Below are 20,035 nucleotides of genomic sequence, written 5' to 3'. Positions count from 1 at the left end.
TATGTCGTTTAGGGCCTTCCATGCAAGCGCCTTCCTCACTTTGGTCTTGCTCGGACCAATATCTTATTTTTCTTCCCCCCCCCCCCTCTACAGTTAATGTACGTCTAACAAATGGTCCTAACAACTGCTCTGGGAGAGTGGAGGTGTTTCACTCAGGCCAGTGGGGTACGGTTTGTGATGATTACTGGGACTTGCTGGATGCCTGGGTGGTGTGCAGAGAGCTGGGCTGTGGAGAACCTCTGGAGGCCTTGGATCTTGCTCACTTTGGACCAGGAAGGGGAGAGATCTGGCTGGATAATGTTCGCTGTACTGGGACAGAAGAGTCTCTGCTTGGGTGCAACTCTAATGTACTGGGGTCACACAATTGTGGACACTATGAGGATGCTGGGGTCATGTGTATCGGTATGTATGTAGTTTCATTATGCTCCTAAGCCGTTTATTTTACCAACCAGTATGGAGCTGATGTCATCTTTCTCTCTCTCTCTCTCTCTTCTCTCTCTCTGTCTCTCTCTCTCTCTTTAAGGTCCACCACTCCACTGGACCGAAACACCATTGGAGGGCTTGTTCCGTTGTGAGTATCCATGGATAGATCTACTCTTCACATACTGTAATTTGCTTCAAATGTTCAACCCGGCCAATGTCCTCGTTTTTGTCAATGATCCTGTTCCAATCATAGTAGTTCAAACAGCTGAGACAGTAGTGTGCTCGGTGGAAGGATCTAATCACAGCCCTGGGAGGGTGGAGATATACCAGGACAGCAGTTGGGGAACAGGGTGCGATGATGACTGGCGTTTACTTGATGCTGAAGTAATATGCAGAGAGTTGCATGGTGTGGTGGCGTAACGGTCTAAGCATCGTGTTTCATGACCATCAGGGACTAGAGTTCATGCCCAGGCCTTGCCAGATCCCAGTATGGCCGGATCCCCAGAGGGAGTGGCATACTGGGCCGCCCCTCCAAGAGGGTGGTTAGGTTAATCTCGGTTTGAGGGTTCGCCACTCTACAGTGACCCCATCTGGTGTCGGAGTCATGATCATGAGCTGAGAGAGTCAGGTAGCTAGCTCCCTCTTTCAGATTGCAAGTCACGGGGTTGCACAACGAATCCTCCACAATAACAAGGACACAATTGGACAATAGGTTGGGTGTGATTGGCTACCAAATTGGGTGAAATTGGGACAAGATCAGAAAAAAAAATCCCCTTGGGGAATGCTTGATCCGGTGCCTTGCATACATAAGACAACATACAGAGCTATACTGTTATGTCATACTATGGTTTACTTTATTTTAATGTACTTCAATACTATACCATAATGTACCCTACCACAACCGCACTCCTAAGTATTGAACAACTCAACATGTTGAAAAGAAAAGACGTTCTCTTCTTTCCAGTTATCCCGGATAGCGCCTTGATTCGCCTGGCAGGGACTCTGGACCGGTGCTCAGGGAGGGTGGAGGTGTATCATCAAGGGCAGTGGGGTACAGTGTGTGATGACAACTGGGATTTGAGGGACGCAGAGGTGGCCTGCAGACAGCTGAACTGCGGGGCCGCTGTGGGAGCCCCCATACGTGCCTGGTTCGGAATGGGCGTGGGTCTGCCCATTCTACTTGACAGCGTGGACTGTGCCGGCACGGAGCACTCCCTCTTCGAATGCCGTTCGGAAGCTATAGGTCAGCACAACTGTATGCACCATGAGGATGCAGGTGTCGTTTGCTCAGGTAGGAGTGTCACCGTTTTCTGTCATCTTGTGGAAACGAAGGCCAACAATTTTCATTTTAAAACAAGTTTAAATATGCATTTAACATTTAATTTTATACACAACACACTTAGAACCAAAGGACACAGTAACACAACAGTGAGACAGTTTTCAACAGAGTATATTTATTTTACAGTGTTTTTATCACTTAAATTTTCTTAATCAATTGTCCCACGTTCCCCTTGCTTTTTCATTTTCTACAGCAGCTGCAGTTTCACACGTATGTAAGTATGAATTAGTGTCGTGTTTCATATTTTATGATTCAGCCAACACACTGACATGACACCTAGTAAGCATCAAATTTGATTACAATAATGTTCATCTACTGTATTAAAGCCGGACCTTCCATCCGCTTGGCTGGTGGTCCCACCAACTGCTCTGGGAGAGTGGAGGTGTTTTACTCAGGCCAGTGGGGTACGGTATGTGATGATGACTGGGACATGCTGGACGCCCAGGTCGTGTGCAGGCAGCTGGGCTGTGGAGAAGTTCTGGCAGTCCTGGGCGGGGCCAGGTTCGGGAGCGGCTCAGGACCTATCGTTCTGGATGACATGGCGTGTGACGGCACTGAGGAATCACTCCAAAACTGCACCGGAGGTGAACCAGGGGTCCATAACTGTGATCATTATGAAGACGCAGGAGTTATCTGTGCAGGTGAGTACAGGCTTGCAGTAATTGGGGTTGGCCGATGAACAGGCCGATGTGTTTGAGTAAGCAATACTTTTGTGACCATTGCAATGCAGATGGTGACTTTGGAGTTCGCTTGGTCAACGGTCCTAACAACTGCTCTGGGAGAGTGGAGGTGTTTCACTCAGGCCAGTGGGGTACGGTTTGTGATGATCATTGGGGCATACTGGATGGCCAGGTGGTGTGCAGAGAGCTGGGATGTGGAGAAGCTCTGCAGGTCTTTCGAAGGGCCCATTTCGGAGAGGGGACAGGCTCTATCTCTCTAGATGACCTGGCCTGCTCTGGCTCTGAAGACTCTTTGCTGCAGTGTCACCACAATGGTCTGGGGACCCATAACTGCGGCCATTATGAAGATGCTGGAGTCACCTGCACTGGTAAGTCCAGGGGATGTCAGGATGTCATGAATGAACTTGTTTAGCATGATTGAGCGAAGACCTTGAATGAAGCTAGTTCATGCAGGAAACTCATGGCAGTGCGTGCGCGTCATTGGCTGTAGCCAGCCAATGCCAGCCGTATACTCAGCTGTGTGGCTCCAATCACATATGATGTTACCTCATATGACGGTTGTTTAAGCCACATGCATTTACTTGTCCTTACACACACACACACACACACACACACACACACACACACACACACACACACACAAACACACACACACACACACACACACACACATATAGACCTAAATACATTGTATTGCTATGCTGCTGGTGCTATTGTTTTTGCTTGCCCACTACCACTCCAGACTCCATGCGCTCTGTACTATACTATGCTGTTCTGTACTGAAGTACATGTCTGTCAGGGGGATTATTACTATAGTGTTACCGGCCTAATATAGTCATGCAAGTATGCACCCAATTTGACATCCCCAGCCTCTCACCATATTCACAGCAACACTTTATATTAAGGTTCTTGATAAGCGTTGATTAATAGGTAATAAGGCCCATATAAGTCATTACCAATAGTAAGTTCAGTTGCTCCAGTTCCAAAAAAACATGCAAACCTCTTTAAAAACGTGTTTCACATAATTTCTTCATTTCTCCATCTTGATTTAAAAAAATTCAGGTTACACAAACACCCATCAGCCAAATTCCACACAGACTTACAGTAAGACTTTGCATCATATTAGCCTATATGATCCACATTTTAAATTTGACAACATCTCCAGCCTCACATTATCTTCACAGTCCCACCTGTGTGTTACAGACAGTACATCCAGAGTACGCCTGGTCAACGGTCCTTACAACTGCTCTGGGAGAGTGGAGGTGTTTCACTCAGGCCAGTGGGGTACGGTTTGTGATGATGACTGGGACATGCTGGATGGCCATGTGGTGTGCAGAGAGCTGGGCTGTGGAGAAGCTCTGCAGGTCTTTCAAGCGGCCCATTTCGGAGAGGGGACAGGCTCTATCTCTCTAGATGACCTGGCCTGCTCTGGCTCTGAAGACTCTTTGCTGCAGTGTCACCACAATGGTCTGGGGACCCATAACTGCGGCCATTATGAAGATGCTGGAGTCACCTGCACTGGTAAGTCCAGGGGAGGTCAGGATGTCATGAATGAACTTGTTTAGCATGATTGAGCGAAGACCTTGAATGAAGCTAGTTCATGCAGGAAACTCATGGCAGTGCGTGCGCGTAATTGGCTGTAGCCAGCCAATGCCAGCCGTATACTCAGCTGTGTGGCTCCAATCAAATACGATGTTACCTCATATGACGGTTGTTTAAGCCACACGCATTTACTTGTCCTTACACACACACACACACACACACACACACACACACACACACACACACACACACACACACACACACACACATATAGACCTAAATACATTGTATTGCTATGCTGCTGGTGCTATAGTTTTTGCTTGCCCACCACCACTCCAGACTCCATGCGCTCTGTACTATACTATGCTGTTCTGTACTGAAGTACATGTCTGTCAGGGGGATTATTACTATAGTGTTACCGGCCTAATATAGTCATGCAAGTATGCACCCAATTTGACATCCCCAGCCTCTCACCATATTCACAGCAACACTTTATATTAAGGTTCTTGATAAGTGTTGATTAATAGGTAATAAGGCCCATATCAGTCATTACCAATAGTAAGTTCAGTTGCTCCAGTTCCAAAAAAACATGCAAACCTCTTTAAAAACGTGTTTCACATAATTTCTTCATTTCTCCATCTTGATTTTAAAAAATTCAGGTTACACAAACACCCATCAGCCAAATTCCACACAGACTTACAGTAAGACTTTGCATCATATTAGCCTATATGATCCATATTTTAAATTTGACAACATCTCCAGCATCACATTATCTTCACAGTCCCACCTGTGTGTTACAGACAGTACATCCAGAGTACGCCTGGTCAACGGTCCTTACAACTGCTCTGGGAGAGTGGAGGTGTTTCACTCAGGCCAGTGGGGTACGGTTTGTGATGATGACTGGGACATGCTGGATGGCCATGTGGTGTGCAGAGAGCTGGGCTGTGGAGAAGCTCTGCAGGTCTTTCATTCTGCCCATTTCGGAGAGGGGAGAAGCTCTATCTTTCTAGATGACCTTGCCTGCTCTGGTTCTGAAGACTCTTTGCTGCAGTGTTACCACAATGGTCTGGGGACCCATAACTGTGGCCATGATGAAGATGCTGGAGTCACCTGTGCTGGTAAGTCCAGGGGATGTCAGGATGTCATGAATGAATCCAAGCTAAACACATGTAGCTGCAAAAACATGTTTTCACAATCCATCTTGAGTCAATCAGCCATTCATCACATTGTGCACAAACAGTAAGTTCAGTTGCTACGATTTAAAAAAACATGCAAACTTATTTAAAAACATATTACCTTATTACCAGGAAAAACTCCAGGTGAGGAGGTTATGGTTTCGGTGCTATGTGTTCATTTTGTCTGTTAGTTAGTGAGCACGATTATGGAAAAACTGCCAGATTGATTTTCATGAAACTTGCTGTAGGGGTGAAGCATGAGCCAAGGAAGAAGCCATTAAATCTTGGAGTGGACCCGAATTACAGGGCAGATACACTCATTATTTTTCACTTTTGTTAATATTGCCAGGTAGGGCATTTGGTCTTGGAATATTATGCACCACAGTGTCATCTGGTGTTCATTTTTTATATTGCGAGATAGGGCATTTGACGGATTTAGAAATGAAGCAATTTTTCAATTTTGTTAACATGTACATCGAGAGACGTTCTTCTTTAAACTAGAAATGCCCACTCCTCGTTACACATTCAACAACTCTACATGCTGATGACAACCACCATGGGTGGAGGTCTGTGCTCTCTGAGTGCAAATGTCTTCATTTCTCCATCTTGATTTTTTTTTAAATTCAGGGTCAAACTCTACACAGACCTACAGTAAGAGATCGCCTCATATTACATGATCCACATTTTTAAATTGATAACACCTCCAGCCTCACATTATCTTCACAGTCCCACCTGTGTGTTACAGACAGTACATCCAGAGTACGCCTGGTCAACGGTCCTTACAACTGCTCTGGGAGAGTGGAGGTGTTTCACTCAGGCCAGTGGGGTACGGTTTGTGATGATGACTGGGACATGCTGGATGGCCAGGTGGTGTGCAGAGAGCTGGGCTGTGGAGAAGCTCTGCAGGTCTTTCGAAGGGCCCATTTCGGAGAGGGGACAGACTCTATCTCTCTAGATGACCTGGCCTGCTCTGGCTCTGAAGACTCTTTGCTGCAGTGCCTCCACAATGGTCTGGGGACCCATAACTGCACCCATTATGAAGATGCTGGAGTCACCTGCACTGGTAAGTCCAGGGGATGTCAGGATGTCATGAATGAACTTGTTTAGCATGATTGAGCGAAGACCTTGAATGAAGCTAGTTCATGCAGGAAACTCATGGCAGTGCGTGCGCGTCATTGGCTGTCGCCAGCTGACGTGAACAACTAACCTCAGCTCTGTGGCTCCAATCACATATGATGCTACCTCATAAGGCAGCTATAAGCTGCACGCATATACTTGTCCCTACACACACACACACACACACACACACACACACATACACACACACACACACTCCTACTGTACAGTATAAACATTGTACACTGTGTTGCTATACTGTTGGTGCTATTGTTTTTGCTTGCCCACCACCACCCCACGCTCCATCTGCTCTGTACTATACTATGTTTTACCGTATTGAATTACATGTCTATCAGGGGGATTTACTATAGCGTTCCTGGTCCTTATTATTGTCATGCAAGTACTTAATGTGTTACAAGTGTCACTGCTTCGCTCGTCTGTATTGCTTCCACCCTCACTTCCCCAAGCTGGGTTTGATCTCAGGTCCTCTGACTTGCCAACGTATAAACACAGCTTTAGCCAGCTACACTGCCAAAAAGCTAGCGATTTGATAGCGTAAGTGGGCGGTATTTACACTGATGAGTGAGTTTATCCAAGTCAACTCGCTTACGCATACCCCCCTGAACTCACTCCACACATCCAATAATCGTAGGGTCGGTGGTTCGAATCCCACCTCCTCCTGTCCATATTTCGAAGTCTCCTTGGGCAAGACACTAAACCCCAAATTTCTCCCAATGGGCACGCTAGCATGCCTTTGGTGTGTGAATGTATGGATGAATGAGAGGCCATTTTAAAGCGCTATGTATGTGCAGTCCATTTACCTCTCATAAACACCGCTATAGCCAGATACAGCACGAAAAAGCTGCTGACTTGGTTGGGTGGTATTTATACTGAGTTGAACCAATTCAACTCGGTTAAATAATGCCACACCTCAAGCAAAAAGTAGGCCTACTCCTTGAGCAGAGCCACAAGGCCAAGACAAAATGCATTATCATTTTTGTTTAATATTTGGTTCATTTGTAATGACAGTAGAAGAACTCCAAGCCAAGAAAATTTTGCTGAACCAGGCCAGGTTCAGCCTGGCTAATGTGCTTGGCTGGCTTGTTTCTGTTCAGGACTGGTAAGACGGAAGCTAGTCATGCCACTGAAATAGCTGTGAATTGAAATGACATGAAATAATGTATGATCAATTAAGATCTTGTCGCCTGGACACATCAGTTTCAATGCTTCCAATGCTAATTCAGCACAATAAGAGCAGCAGCTTCCATAACATTAATGGTAGCGGTCACTGGCTAAAGCAGTTACACTGATGATTCCTGTAACGTTAGCTATTTTGCTGCAATTGGTTCAACTTATGTTTCTGGACAAAGGTAAGGGATAAAAAGATTGGAGTGAAAGGATGAATGTGTGGAGGTTTGGGGTATAGTCCCATAAAGTAATCCCACAGGGGCCTTGAACCCTGGTCTCCTGGGTGGGAGTACTATGCTCTCACCACTACTCTACTTGTGCAGCAGAGATTGGTGGGTTTGTTTTGGTGTCCTTCTTCCAGTCCCTAGTGTGGGTTGGGTTTAGAATAAGGGTTGGGGTTGGGACAGGATCTGACCTATAAGGCAAGGGGTAAAGGGTGGAATGAAAGGATAAACATGTGGAGTTTTGGGATATAATCCCATAAAATCATTCCCACTGGGGCCTTGAACCCCAATCTTTCGCATGGGAGTCCTATGCTTTCACTACTACTCTACTTGTGCAGTGGAGATCGGCAGTTTGATTTTGGTGTCCTTCTTTATTGAGTGTGCTCGGACTACTACCTCTTGTGGTGCCAACAGAGAAATGCAGATCAACATTCAACAGAGGGAGGGAGGGAGGGAGTGATAACCGGACAAACGCTATTCTAGGTGCACTAGCTTACAGCCACGCACAAATACAATGTTTTGAATCAATTTGCAGGAGTTCTGCCATTCACTCATAGTAAATTCTGAAAAAAAAGAAAAGTTTATTCAGCAACAACTGATCATACAATACACGCATGTCTAAATAAACTGATATTAGCCATGCACAACAGGTCTCAATAAAGGTTTTCAATAAAGTTCTCCTTGATTTTTCTTTTCTTTTCTTTCTTTTTTTTTTTATACAGACACCTATCAGCCAAACTCTATTACATATATTACACAATGTCTTAATTTTTCCGTCTTGATTTTTTTTTAAATGCAGGTAATACAACCACCTATCAGCCAAACTCTACACAGACCTACAGTAAGAGATCGCCTATTACATGATCCACATTTTAAATTTGACAACATCTCCAGCCTCACACTATATTCACTGTTGCACTTGTGTGTTACAGACAGTACATCCAGAGTGCGCCTGGTCAACGGTCCTAACAACTGCTCTGGGAGAGTGGAGGTGTTTCACTCAGGCCAGTGGGGTACGGTTTGTGATGATGACTGGGACATGCTGGATGGCCATGTGGTGTGCAGAGAGCTGGGCTGTGGAGAAGCTCTGCAGGTCTTTCGAAGGGCCCATTTCGGAGAGGGGACAGACTCTATCTCTCTAGATGACCTGGCCTGCTCTGGCTCTGAAGACTCTTTGCTGCAGTGTCACCACAATGGTCTGGGGACCCATAACTGCCGCCATTATGAAGATGCTGGAGTCACCTGCACTGGTAAGTCCAGGGGATGTCAGGATGTCATGAATGAACTTGTTTAGCATGATTGAGCGAAGACCTTGAATGAAGCTAGTTCATGCAGGAAACTCATGGCAGTGCGTGCGCGTCATTGGCTGTCGCCAGCTGACGTGAACAACTAACCTCAGCTCTGTGGCTCCAATCACATATGATGCTACCTCATAAGGCAGCTATAAGCTGCACGCATATACTTGTCCCTACACACACACACACACACACACACACACACACACACACATACACACACACACACACTCCTACTGTACAGTATAAACATTGTACACTGTGTTGCTATACTGTTGGTGCTATTGTTTTTGCTTGCCCACCACCACCCCACGCTCCATCTGCTCTGTACTATACTATGTTTTACCGTATTGAATTACATGTCTATCAGGGGGATTTACTATAGCGTTCCTGGTCCTTATTATTGTCATGCAAGTACTTAATGTGTTACAAGTGTCACTGCTTCGCTCGTCTGTATTGCTTCCACCCTCACTTCCCCAAGCTGGGTTTGATCTCAGGTCCTCTGACTTGCCAACGTATAAACACAGCTTTAGCCAGCTACACTGCCAAAAAGCTAGCGATTTGATAGCGTAAGTGGGCGGTATTTACACTGATGAGTGAGTTTATCCAAGTCAACTCGCTTACGCATACCCCCCTGAACTCACTCCACACATCCAATAATCGTAGGGTCGGTGGTTCGAATCCCACCTCCTCCTGTCCATATGTCGAAGTCTCCTTGGGCAAGACACTAAACCCCAAATTTCTCCCAATGGGCACGCTAGCATGCCTTTGGTGTGTGAATGTATGGATGAATGAGAGGCCATTTTAAAGCGCTATGTATGTGCAGTCCATTTACCTCTCATAAACACCGCTATAGCCAGATACAGCACGAAAAAGCTGCTGACTTGGTTGGGTGGTATTTATACTGAGTTGAACCAATTCAACTCGGTTAAATAATGCCACACCTCAAGCAAAAAGTAGGCCTACTCCTTGAGCAGAGCCACAAGGCCAAGACAAAATGCATTATCATTTTTGTTTAATATTTGGTTCATTTGTAATGACAGTAGAAGAACTCCAAGCCAAGAAAATTTTGCTGAACCAGGCCAGGTTCAGCCTGGCTAATGTGCTTGGCTGGCTTGTTTCTGTTCAGGACTGGTAAGACGGAAGCTAGTCATGCCACTGAAATAGCTGTGAATTGAAATGACATGAAATAATGTATGATCAATTAAGATCTTGTCGCCTGGACACATCAGTTTCAATGCTTCCAATGCTAATTCAGCACAATAAGAGCAGCAGCTTCCATAACATTAATGGTAGCGGTCACTGGCTAAAGCAGTTACACTGATGATTCCTGTAACGTTAGCTATTTTGCTGCAATTGGTTCAACTTATGTTTCTGGACAAAGGTAAGGGATAAAAAGATTGGAGTGAAAGGATGAATGTGTGGAGGTTTGGGGTATAGTCCCATAAAGTAATCCCACAGGGGCCTTGAACCCTGGTCTCCTGGGTGGGAGTACTATGCTCTCACCACTACTCTACTTGTGCAGCAGAGATTGGTGGGTTTGTTTTGGTGTCCTTCTTCCAGTCCCTAGTGTGGGTTGGGTTTAGAATAAGGGTTGGGGTTGGGACAGGATCTGACCTATAAGGCAAGGGGTAAAGGGTGGAATGAAAGGATAAACATGTGGAGTTTTGGGATATAATCCCATAAAATCATTCCCACTGGGGCCTTGAACCCCAATCTTTCGCATGGGAGTCCTATGCTTTCACTACTACTCTACTTGTGCAGTGGAGATCGGCAGTTTGATTTTGGTGTCCTTCTTTATTGAGTGTGCTCGGACTACTACCTCTTGTGGTGCCAACAGAGAAATGCAGATCAACATTCAACAGAGGGAGGGAGGGAGGGAGTGATAACCGGACAAACGCTATTCTAGGTGCACTAGCTTACAGCCACGCACAAATACAATGTTTTGAATCAATTTGCAGGAGTTCTGCCATTCACTCATAGTAAATTCTGAAAAAAAAGAAAAGTTTATTCAGCAACAACTGATCATACAATACACGCATGTCTAAATAAACTGATATTAGCCATGCACAACAGATCTCAATAAAGGTTTTCAATAAAGTTCTCCTTGATTTTTCTTTTCTTTTCTTTCTTTTTTTTTTTATACAGACACCTATCAGCCAAACTCTATTACATATATTACACAATATCTTAATTTTTCCGTCTTGATTTTTTTTTAAATGCAGGTAATACAACCACCTATCAGCCAAACTCTACACAGACCTACAGTAAGAGATCGCCTATTACATGATCCACATTTTAAATTTGACAACATCTCCAGCCTCACACTATATTCACTGTTGCACTTGTGTGTTACAGACAGTACATCCAGAGTGCGCCTGGTCAACGGTCCTAACAACTGCTCTGGGAGAGTGGAGGTGTTTCACTCAGGCCAGTGGGGTACGGTTTGTGATGATGACTGGGACATGCTGGATGGCCATGTGGTGTGCAGAGAGCTGGGCTGTGGAGAAGCTCTGCAGGTCTTTCGAAGGGCCCATTTCGGAGAGGGGACAGACTCTATCTCTCTAGATGACCTTGCCTGCTCTGGCTCTGAAGACTCTTTGCTGCAGTGTCACCACAATGGTCTGGGGACCCATAACTGCCGCCATTATGAAGATGCTGGAGTCACCTGCACTGGTAAGTCCAGGGGATGTCAGGATGTCATGAATGAACTTGTTTAGCATGATTGAGCGAAGACCTTGAATGAAGCTAGTTCATGCAGGAAACTCATGGCAGTGCGTGCGCGTCATTGGCTGTAGCCAGCCAATGCCAGCCGTATACTCAGCTGTGTGGCTCCAATCACATACGATGTTACCTCATATGACGGTTGTTTAAGCCACATGCATTTACTTGTCCTTACACACACACACACACACACACACACACACACACACACACACACACACATATAGACCTAAATACATTGTATTGCTATGCTGCTGGTGCTATTGTTTTTGCTTGCCCACCACCACTCCAGACTCCATGCGCTCTGTACTATACTTTGCTGTTCTGTACTGAAGTACATGTCTGTCAGGGGGATTATTACTATAGTGTTACCGGCCTAATATAGTCATGCAAGTATGCACCCAATTTGACATCCCCAGCCTCTCACCATATTCACAGCAACACTTTATATTAAGGTTCTTGATAAGTGTTGATTAATAGGTAATAAGGCCCATATCAGTCATTACCAATAGTAAGTTCAGTTGCTCCAGTTCCAAAAAAACATGCAAACCTCTTTAAAAACGTGTTTCACATAATTTCTTCATTTCTCCATCTTGATTTTAAAAAATTCAGGTTACACAAACACCCATCAGCCAAATTCCACACAGACTTACAGTAAGACTTTGCATCATATTAGCCTATATGATCCATATTTTAAATTTGACAACATCTCCAGCCTCACATTATCTTCACAGTCCCACCTGTGTGTTACAGACAGTACATCCAGAGTACGCCTGGTCAACGGTCCTTACAACTGCTCTGGGAGAGTGGAGGTGTTTCACTCAGGCCAGTGGGGTACGGTTTGTGATGATGACTGGGACATGCTGGATGGCCATGTGGTGTGCAGAGAGCTGGGCTGTGGAGAAGCTCTGCAGGTCTTTCAAGCGGCCCATTTCGGAGAGGGGACAGGCTCTATCTCTCTAGTTGACCTGGCCTGCTCTGGCTCTGAAGACTCTTTGCTGCAGTGCCTCCACAATGGTCTGGGGAACCATATCTGCGACCATGATGAAGATGCTGGCGTCACCTGCACTGGTAAGTCTAGGGGATGTCAGGATGTCATGAATGAACTTGTTTAGCATGATTGAGCGAAGACCTTGAATGAAGCTAGTTCATGCAGGAAACTCATGGCAGTGCGTGCGCGTCATTGGCTGTCGCCAGCTGACGTGAACAACTAACCTCAGCTCTGTGGCTCCAATCACATATGATGCTACCTCATAAGGCAGCTATAAGCTGCACGCATATACTTGTCCCTACACACACACACACACACACACACACATACACACACACACACACTCCTACTGTACAGTATAAACATTGTACACTGTGTTGCTATACTGTTGGTGCTATTGTTTTTGCTTGCCCACCACCACCCCACGCTCCATCTGCTCTGTACTATACTATGTTGTACCGTATTGAATTACATGTCTATCAGGGGGATTTACTATAGCGTTCCTGGTCCTTATTATTGTCATGCAAGTACTTAATGTGTTACAAGTGTCACTGCTTCGCTCGTCTGTATTGCTTCCACCCTCACTTCCCCAAGCTGGGTTTGATCTCAGGTCCTCTGACTTGCCAACGTATAAACACAGCTTTAGCCAGCTACACTGCCAAAAAGCTAGCGATTTGATAGCGTAAGTGGGCGGTATTTACACTAATGAGTGAGTTTATCCAAGTCAACTCGCTTACGCATACCCCCCTGAACTCACTCCACACATCCAATAATCGTAGGGTCGGTGGTTCGAATCCCACCTCCTCCTGTCCATATGTCGAAGTCTCCTTGGGCAAGACACTAAACCCCAAATTTCTCCCAATGGGCACGCTAGCATGCCTTTGGTGTGTGAATGTATGGATGAATGAGAGGCCATTTTAAAGCGCTATGTATGTGCAGTCCATTTACCTCTCATAAACACCGCTATAGCCAGATACAGCACGAAAAAGCTGCTGACTTGGTTGGGTGGTATTTATACTGAGTTGAACCAATTCAACTCGGTTAAATAATGCCACACCTCAAGCAAAAAGTAGGCCTACTCCTTGAGCAGAGCCACAAGGCCAAGACAAAATGCATTATCATTTTTGTTTAATATTTGGTTCATTTGTAATGACAGTAGAAGAACTCCAAGCCAAGAAAATTTTGCTGAACCAGGCCAGGTTCAGCCTGGCTAATGTGCTTGGCTGGCTTGTTTCTGTTCAGGACTGGTAAGACGGAAGCTAGTCATGCCACTGAAATAGCTGTGAATTGAAATGACATGAAATAATGTATGATCAATTAAGATCTTGTCGCCTGGACACATCAGTTTCAATGCTTCCAATGCTAATTCAGCACAATAAGAGCAGCAGCTTCCATAACATTAATGGTAGCGGTCACTGGCTAAAGCAGTTACACTGATGATTCCTGTAACGTTAGCTATTTTGCTGCAATTGGTTCAACTTATGTTTCTGGACAAAGGTAAGGGATAAAAAGATTGGAGTGAAAGGATGAATGTGTGGAGGTTTGGGGTATAGTCCCATAAAGTAATCCCACAGGGGCCTTGAACCCTGGTCTCCTGGGTGGGAGTACTATGCTCTCACCACTACTCTACTTGTGCAGCAGAGATTGGTGGGTTTGTTTTGGTGTCCTTCTTCCAGTCCCTAGTGTGGGTTGGGTTTAGAATAAGGGTTGGGGTTGGGACAGGATCTGACCTATAAGGCAAGGGGTAAAGGGTGGAATGAAAGGATAAACATGTGGAGTTTTGGGATATAATCCCATAAAATCATTCCCACTGGGGCCTTGAACCCCAATCTTTCGCATGGGAGTCCTATGCTTTCACTACTACTCTACTTGTGCAGTGGAGATCGGCAGTTTGATTTTGGTGTCCTTCTTTATTGAGTGTGCTCGGACTACTACCTCTTGTGGTGCCAACAGAGAAATGCAGATCAACATTCAACAGAGGGAGGGAGGGAGGGAGTGATAACCGGACAAACGCTATTCTAGGTGCACTAGCTTACAGCCACGCACAAATACAATGTTTTGAATCAATTTGCAGGAGTTCTGCCATTCACTCATAGTAAATTCTGAAAAAAAAGAAAAGTTTATTCAGCAACAACTGATCATACAATACACGCATGTCTAAATAAACTGATATTAGCCATGCACAACAGGTCTCAATAAAGGTTTTCAATAAAGTTCTCCTTGATTTTTCTTTTCTTTTCTTTCTTTTTTTTTTTATACAGACACCTATCAGCCAAACTCTATTACATATATTACACAATGTCTTAATTTTTCCGTCTTGATTTTTTTTTAAATGCAGGTAATACAACCACCTATCAGCCAAACTCTACACAGACCTACAGTAAGAGATCGCCTATTACATGATCCACATTTTAAATTTGACAACATCTCCAGCCTCACACTATATTCACTGTTGCACTTGTGTGTTACAGACAGTACATCCAGAGTGCGCCTGGTCAACGGTCCTAACAACTGCTCTGGGAGAGTGGAGGTGTTTCACTCAGGCCAGTGGGGTACGGTTTGTGATGATGACTGGGACATGCTGGATGGCCATGTGGTGTGCAGAGAGCTGGGCTGTGGAGAAGCTCTGCAGGTCTTTCGAAGGGCCCATTTCGGAGAGGGGACAGACTCTATCTCTCTAGATGACCTTGCCTGCTCTGGCTCTGAAGACTCTTTGCTGCAGTGTCACCACAATGGTCTGGGGACCCATAACTGCCGCCATTATGAAGATGCTGGAGTCACCTGCACTGGTAAGTCCAGGGGATGTCAGGATGTCATGAATGAACTTGTTTAGCATGATTGAGCGAAGACCTTGAATGAAGCTAGTTCATGCAGGAAACTCATGGCAGTGCGTGCGCGTCATTGGCTGTAGCCAGCCAATGCCAGCCGTATACTCAGCTGTGTGGCTCCAATCACATACGATGTTACCTCATATGACGGTTGTTTAAGCCACATGCATTTACTTGTCCTTACACACACACACACACACACACACACACACACACACACACACACATATAGACCTAAATACATTGTATTGCTATGCTGCTGGTGCTATTGTTTTTGCTTGCCCACCACCACTCCAGACTCCATGCGCTCTGTACTATACTTTGCTGTTCTGTACTGAAGTACATGTCTGTCAGGGGGATTATTACTATAGTGTTACCGGCCTAATATAGTCATGCAAGTATGCACCCAATTTGACATCCCCAGCCTCTCACCATATTCACAGCAACACTTTATATTAAGGTTCTTGATAAGTGTTGATTAATAGGTAATAAGGCCCATATCAGTCATTACCAATAGTAAGTTCAGTTGCTCCAGTTCCAAAAAAACATGCAAACCTCTTTAAAAACGTGTTTCACATAATTTCTTCATTTCTCCATCTTGATTTTAAAAAATTCAGGTTACACAAACACCCATCAGCCAAATTCCACACAGACTTACAGTAAGACTTTGCATCATATTAGCCTATATGATCCATATTTTAAATTTGACAACATCTCCAGCCTCACATTATCTTCACAGTCCCACCTGTGTGTTACAGACAGTACATCCAGAGTACGCCTGGTCAACGGTCCTTACAACTGCTCTGGGAGAGTGGAGGTGTTTCACTCAGGCCAGTGGGGTACGGTTTGTGATGATGACTGGGACATGCTGGATGGCCATGTGGTGTGCAGAGAGCTGGGCTGTGGAGAAGCTCTGCAGGTCTTTCAAGCGGCCCATTTCGGAGAGGGGACAGGCTCTATCTCTCTAGTTGACCTGGCCTGCTCTGGCTCTGAAGACTCTTTGCTGCAGTGCCTCCACAATGGTCTGGGGAACCATATCTGCGACCATGATGAAGATGCTGGCGTCACCTGCACTGGTAAGTCTAGGGGATGTCAGGATGTCATGAATGAACTTGTTTAGCATGATTGAGCGAAGACCTTGAATGAAGCTAGTTCATGCAGGAAACTCATGGCAGTGCGTGCGCGTCATTGGCTGTCGCCAGCTGACGTGAACAACTAACCTCAGCTCTGTGGCTCCAATCACATATGATGCTACCTCATAAGGCAGCTATAAGCTGCACGCATATACTTGTCCCTACACACACACACACACACACACACACATACACACACACACACACTCCTACTGTACAGTATAAACATTGTACACTGTGTTGCTATACTGTTGGTGCTATTGTTTTTGCTTGCCCACCACCACCCCACGCTCCATCTGCTCTGTACTATACTATGTTGTACCGTATTGAATTACATGTCTATCAGGGGGATTTACTATAGCGTTCCTGGTCCTTATTATTGTCATGCAAGTACTTAATGTGTTACAAGTGTCACTGCTTTGCTCGTCTGTATTGCTTCCACCCTCACTTCCCCAAGCTGGGTTTGATCTCAGGTCCTCTGACTTGCCAACGTATAAACACAGCTTTAGCCAGCTACACTGCCAAAAAGCTAGCGATTTGATAGCGTAAGTGGGCGGTATTTACACTAATGAGTGAGTTTATCCAAGTCAACTCGCTTACGCATACCCCCCTGAACTCACTCCACACATCCAATAATCGTAGGGTCGGTGGTTCGAATCCCACCTCCTCCTGTCCATATGTCGAAGTCTCCTTGGGCAAGACACTAAACCCCAAATTTCTCCCAATGGGCACGCTAGCATGCCTTTGGTGTGTGAATGTATGGATGAATGAGAGGCCATTTTAAAGCGCTATGTATGTGCAGTCCATTTACCTCTCATAAACACCGCTATAGCCAGATACAGCACGAAAAAGCTGCTGACTTGGTTGGGTGGTATTTATACTGAGTTGAACCAATTCAACTCGGTTAAATAATGCCACACCTCAAGCAAAAAGTAGGCCTACTCCTTGAGCAGAGCCACAAGGCCAAGACAAAATGCATTATCATTTTTGTTTAATATTTGGTTCATTTGTAATGACAGTAGAAGAACTCCAAGCCAAGAAAATTTCGCTGAACCAGGCCAGGTTCAGCCTGGCTAATGTGCTTGGCTGGCTTGTTTCTGTTCAGGACTGGTAAGACGGAAGCTAGTCATGCCACTGAAATAGCTGTGAATTGAAATGACATGAAATAATGTATGATCAATTAAGATCTTGTCGCCTGGACACATCAGTTTCAATGCTTCCAATGCTAATTCAGCACAATAAGAGCAGCAGCTTCCATAACATTAATGGTAGCGGTCACTGGCTAAAGCAGTTACACTGATGATTCCTGTAACGTTAGCTATTTTGCTGCAATTGGTTCAACTTATGTTTCTGGACAAAGGTAAGGGATAAAAAGATTGGAGTGAAAGGATGAATGTGTGGAGGTTTGGGGTATAGTCCCATAAAGTAATCCCACAGGGGCCTTGAACCCTGGTCTCCTGGGTGGGAGTACTATGCTCTCACCACTACTCTACTTGTGCAGCAGAGATTGGTGGGTTTGTTTTGGTGTCCTTCTTCCAGTCCCTAGTGTGGGTTGGGTTTAGAATAAGGGTTGGGGTTGGGACAGGATCTGACCTATAAGGCAAGGGGTAAAGGGTGGAATGAAAGGATAAACATGTGGAGTTTTTGGATATAATCCCATAAAATCATTCCCACTGGGGCCTTGAACCCCAATCTTTCGCATGGGAGTCCTATGCTTTCACTACTACTCTACTTGTGCAGTGGAGATCGGCAGTTTGATTTTGGTGTCCTTCTTTATTGAGTGTGCTCGGACTACTACCTCTTGTGGTGCCAACAGAGAAATGCAGATCAACATTCAACAGAGGGAGGGAGGGAGGGAGTGATAACCGGACAAACGCTATTCTAGGTGCGCTAGCTTACAGCCACGCACAAATACAATGTTTTGAATCAATTTGCAGGAGTTCTGCCATTCACTCATAGTAAATTCTGGAAAAAAAGAAAAGTTTATTCAGCAACAACTGATCATACAATACACGCATGTCTAAATAAACTGATATTAGCCATGCACAACAGGTCTCAATAAAGGTTTTCAATAAAGTTCTCCTTGATTTTTCTTTTCTTTTCTTTCTTTTTTTTTTTATACAGACACCTATCAGCCAAACTCTATTACATATATTACACAATGTCTTAATTTTTCCGTCTTGATTTTTTTTTAAATGCAGGTAATACAACCACCTATCAGCCAAACTCTACACAGACCTACAGTAAGAGATCGCCTATTACATGATCCACATTTTAAATTTGACAACATCTCCAGCCTCACACTATATTCACTGTTGCACTTGTGTGTTACAGACAGTACATCCAGAGTGCGCCTGGTCAACGGTCCTAACAACTGCTCTGGGAGAGTGGAGGTGTTTCACTCAGGCCAGTGGGGTACGGTTTGTGATGATGACTGGGACATGCTGGATGGCCAGGTGGTGTGCAGCGAGCTGGGCTGTGGAGAAGCTCTGCAGGTATTTCAAGCGGCCCATTTCGGAGAGGGGAGAAACTTTATCTTTCTAGATGACCTGACCTGCTCTGGTTCTGAAGACTCTTTGCTGCAGTGCCTCCACAATGGTCTGGGGAACCATAACTGCCGCCATGATGAAGATGCTGGAGTCACCTGCGCTGGCATAACATTGTCATAGAAGTTCATGATTTAATCATTCAATGACATGAATAATATAACTATGATTTGACAATGTTGATTAGCCTACTAAATAGGAAGCCCAGTGTCTAAATATTTTGGACACAACTGCCCATACTAATTGGAGGCACTGAGACTTTGTAAGCATGCATTATGTGACCCATGTAGAAGTTTAACTCTCCATACCCCATCTGTATACCTACATTCCCCCCACTCTTTCTGTGTCCCCAGCCTCAGTTAACGGTTTAGGGCATCCTTGTTTTTGTGTCTTCTGTGAGGTTTTATCTGTTACATATATTGTGGCTAAATAATTTCAATGTTTAGTATGTCTTTCTAGAATAAAAAGCTACTGTAATTCCAAAGTAGGCTAAGGTTAGCCTTTTCTTTCTTTCCGAGTTTCTTATTTCTTTCTGAGTGTCATGCTGAAGGTCATGTCTGTAACTTCCGACTACACCCCTGCTCCTTCATCCCACTCATGTGGTGTGGGCAATGTTTTATTAATGGGTAATTACAACTGCATCGCTTTACTTCTATAATTAATGTAGTTAGAAGACAACTTGTGCTGGAGAGCTGAGCACGATGCTTGATTAAATGCTCGATTGGAACATTAAAACGAAACAAGATCCGTCTTTCGTGCGGATGCATGTGAGGCTCATGTGATGTGGAACAAACATGATAGCCTACTAACCTACAAGGCCTATTGACCATT

The 20,035-nt window shown here is 44.9% G+C and overlaps 1 protein-coding gene across 1 annotated transcript; it reads left to right on the top strand.

The window, feature by feature from the left end:
• Positions 1 to 1,353: 1,353 nt before the first annotated feature.
• Positions 1,354 to 19,327, top strand: LOC311307181 (scavenger receptor cysteine-rich domain-containing protein DMBT1-like; the record flags this gene model as incomplete). Its single annotated transcript, XM_084435981.1, has 16 exons — positions 1,354 to 1,714; positions 2,089 to 2,403; positions 2,493 to 2,573; positions 2,730 to 2,810; positions 3,646 to 3,963; positions 4,785 to 4,945; positions 5,036 to 5,102; positions 5,905 to 6,222; positions 8,620 to 8,937; positions 11,341 to 11,501; positions 11,592 to 11,658; positions 12,460 to 12,777; positions 15,169 to 15,329; positions 15,420 to 15,486; positions 16,284 to 16,601; positions 18,993 to 19,327. 16 exons carry the CDS (start codon positions 1,354 to 1,356, stop codon positions 19,325 to 19,327), a joined length of 3,447 nt encoding a protein of 1,148 aa, XP_084292107.1.
• Positions 19,328 to 20,035: the final 708 nt, after the last annotated feature.

This window comes from Borostomias antarcticus, assembly GCF_949987555.1.
Source record: "Borostomias antarcticus genome assembly, chromosome: 3".
In the NCBI taxonomy this organism is placed as follows: domain Eukaryota; kingdom Metazoa; phylum Chordata; class Actinopteri; order Stomiiformes; family Stomiidae; genus Borostomias; species Borostomias antarcticus.
This window is presented reverse-complemented; position numbering and strand designations above follow the sequence as displayed.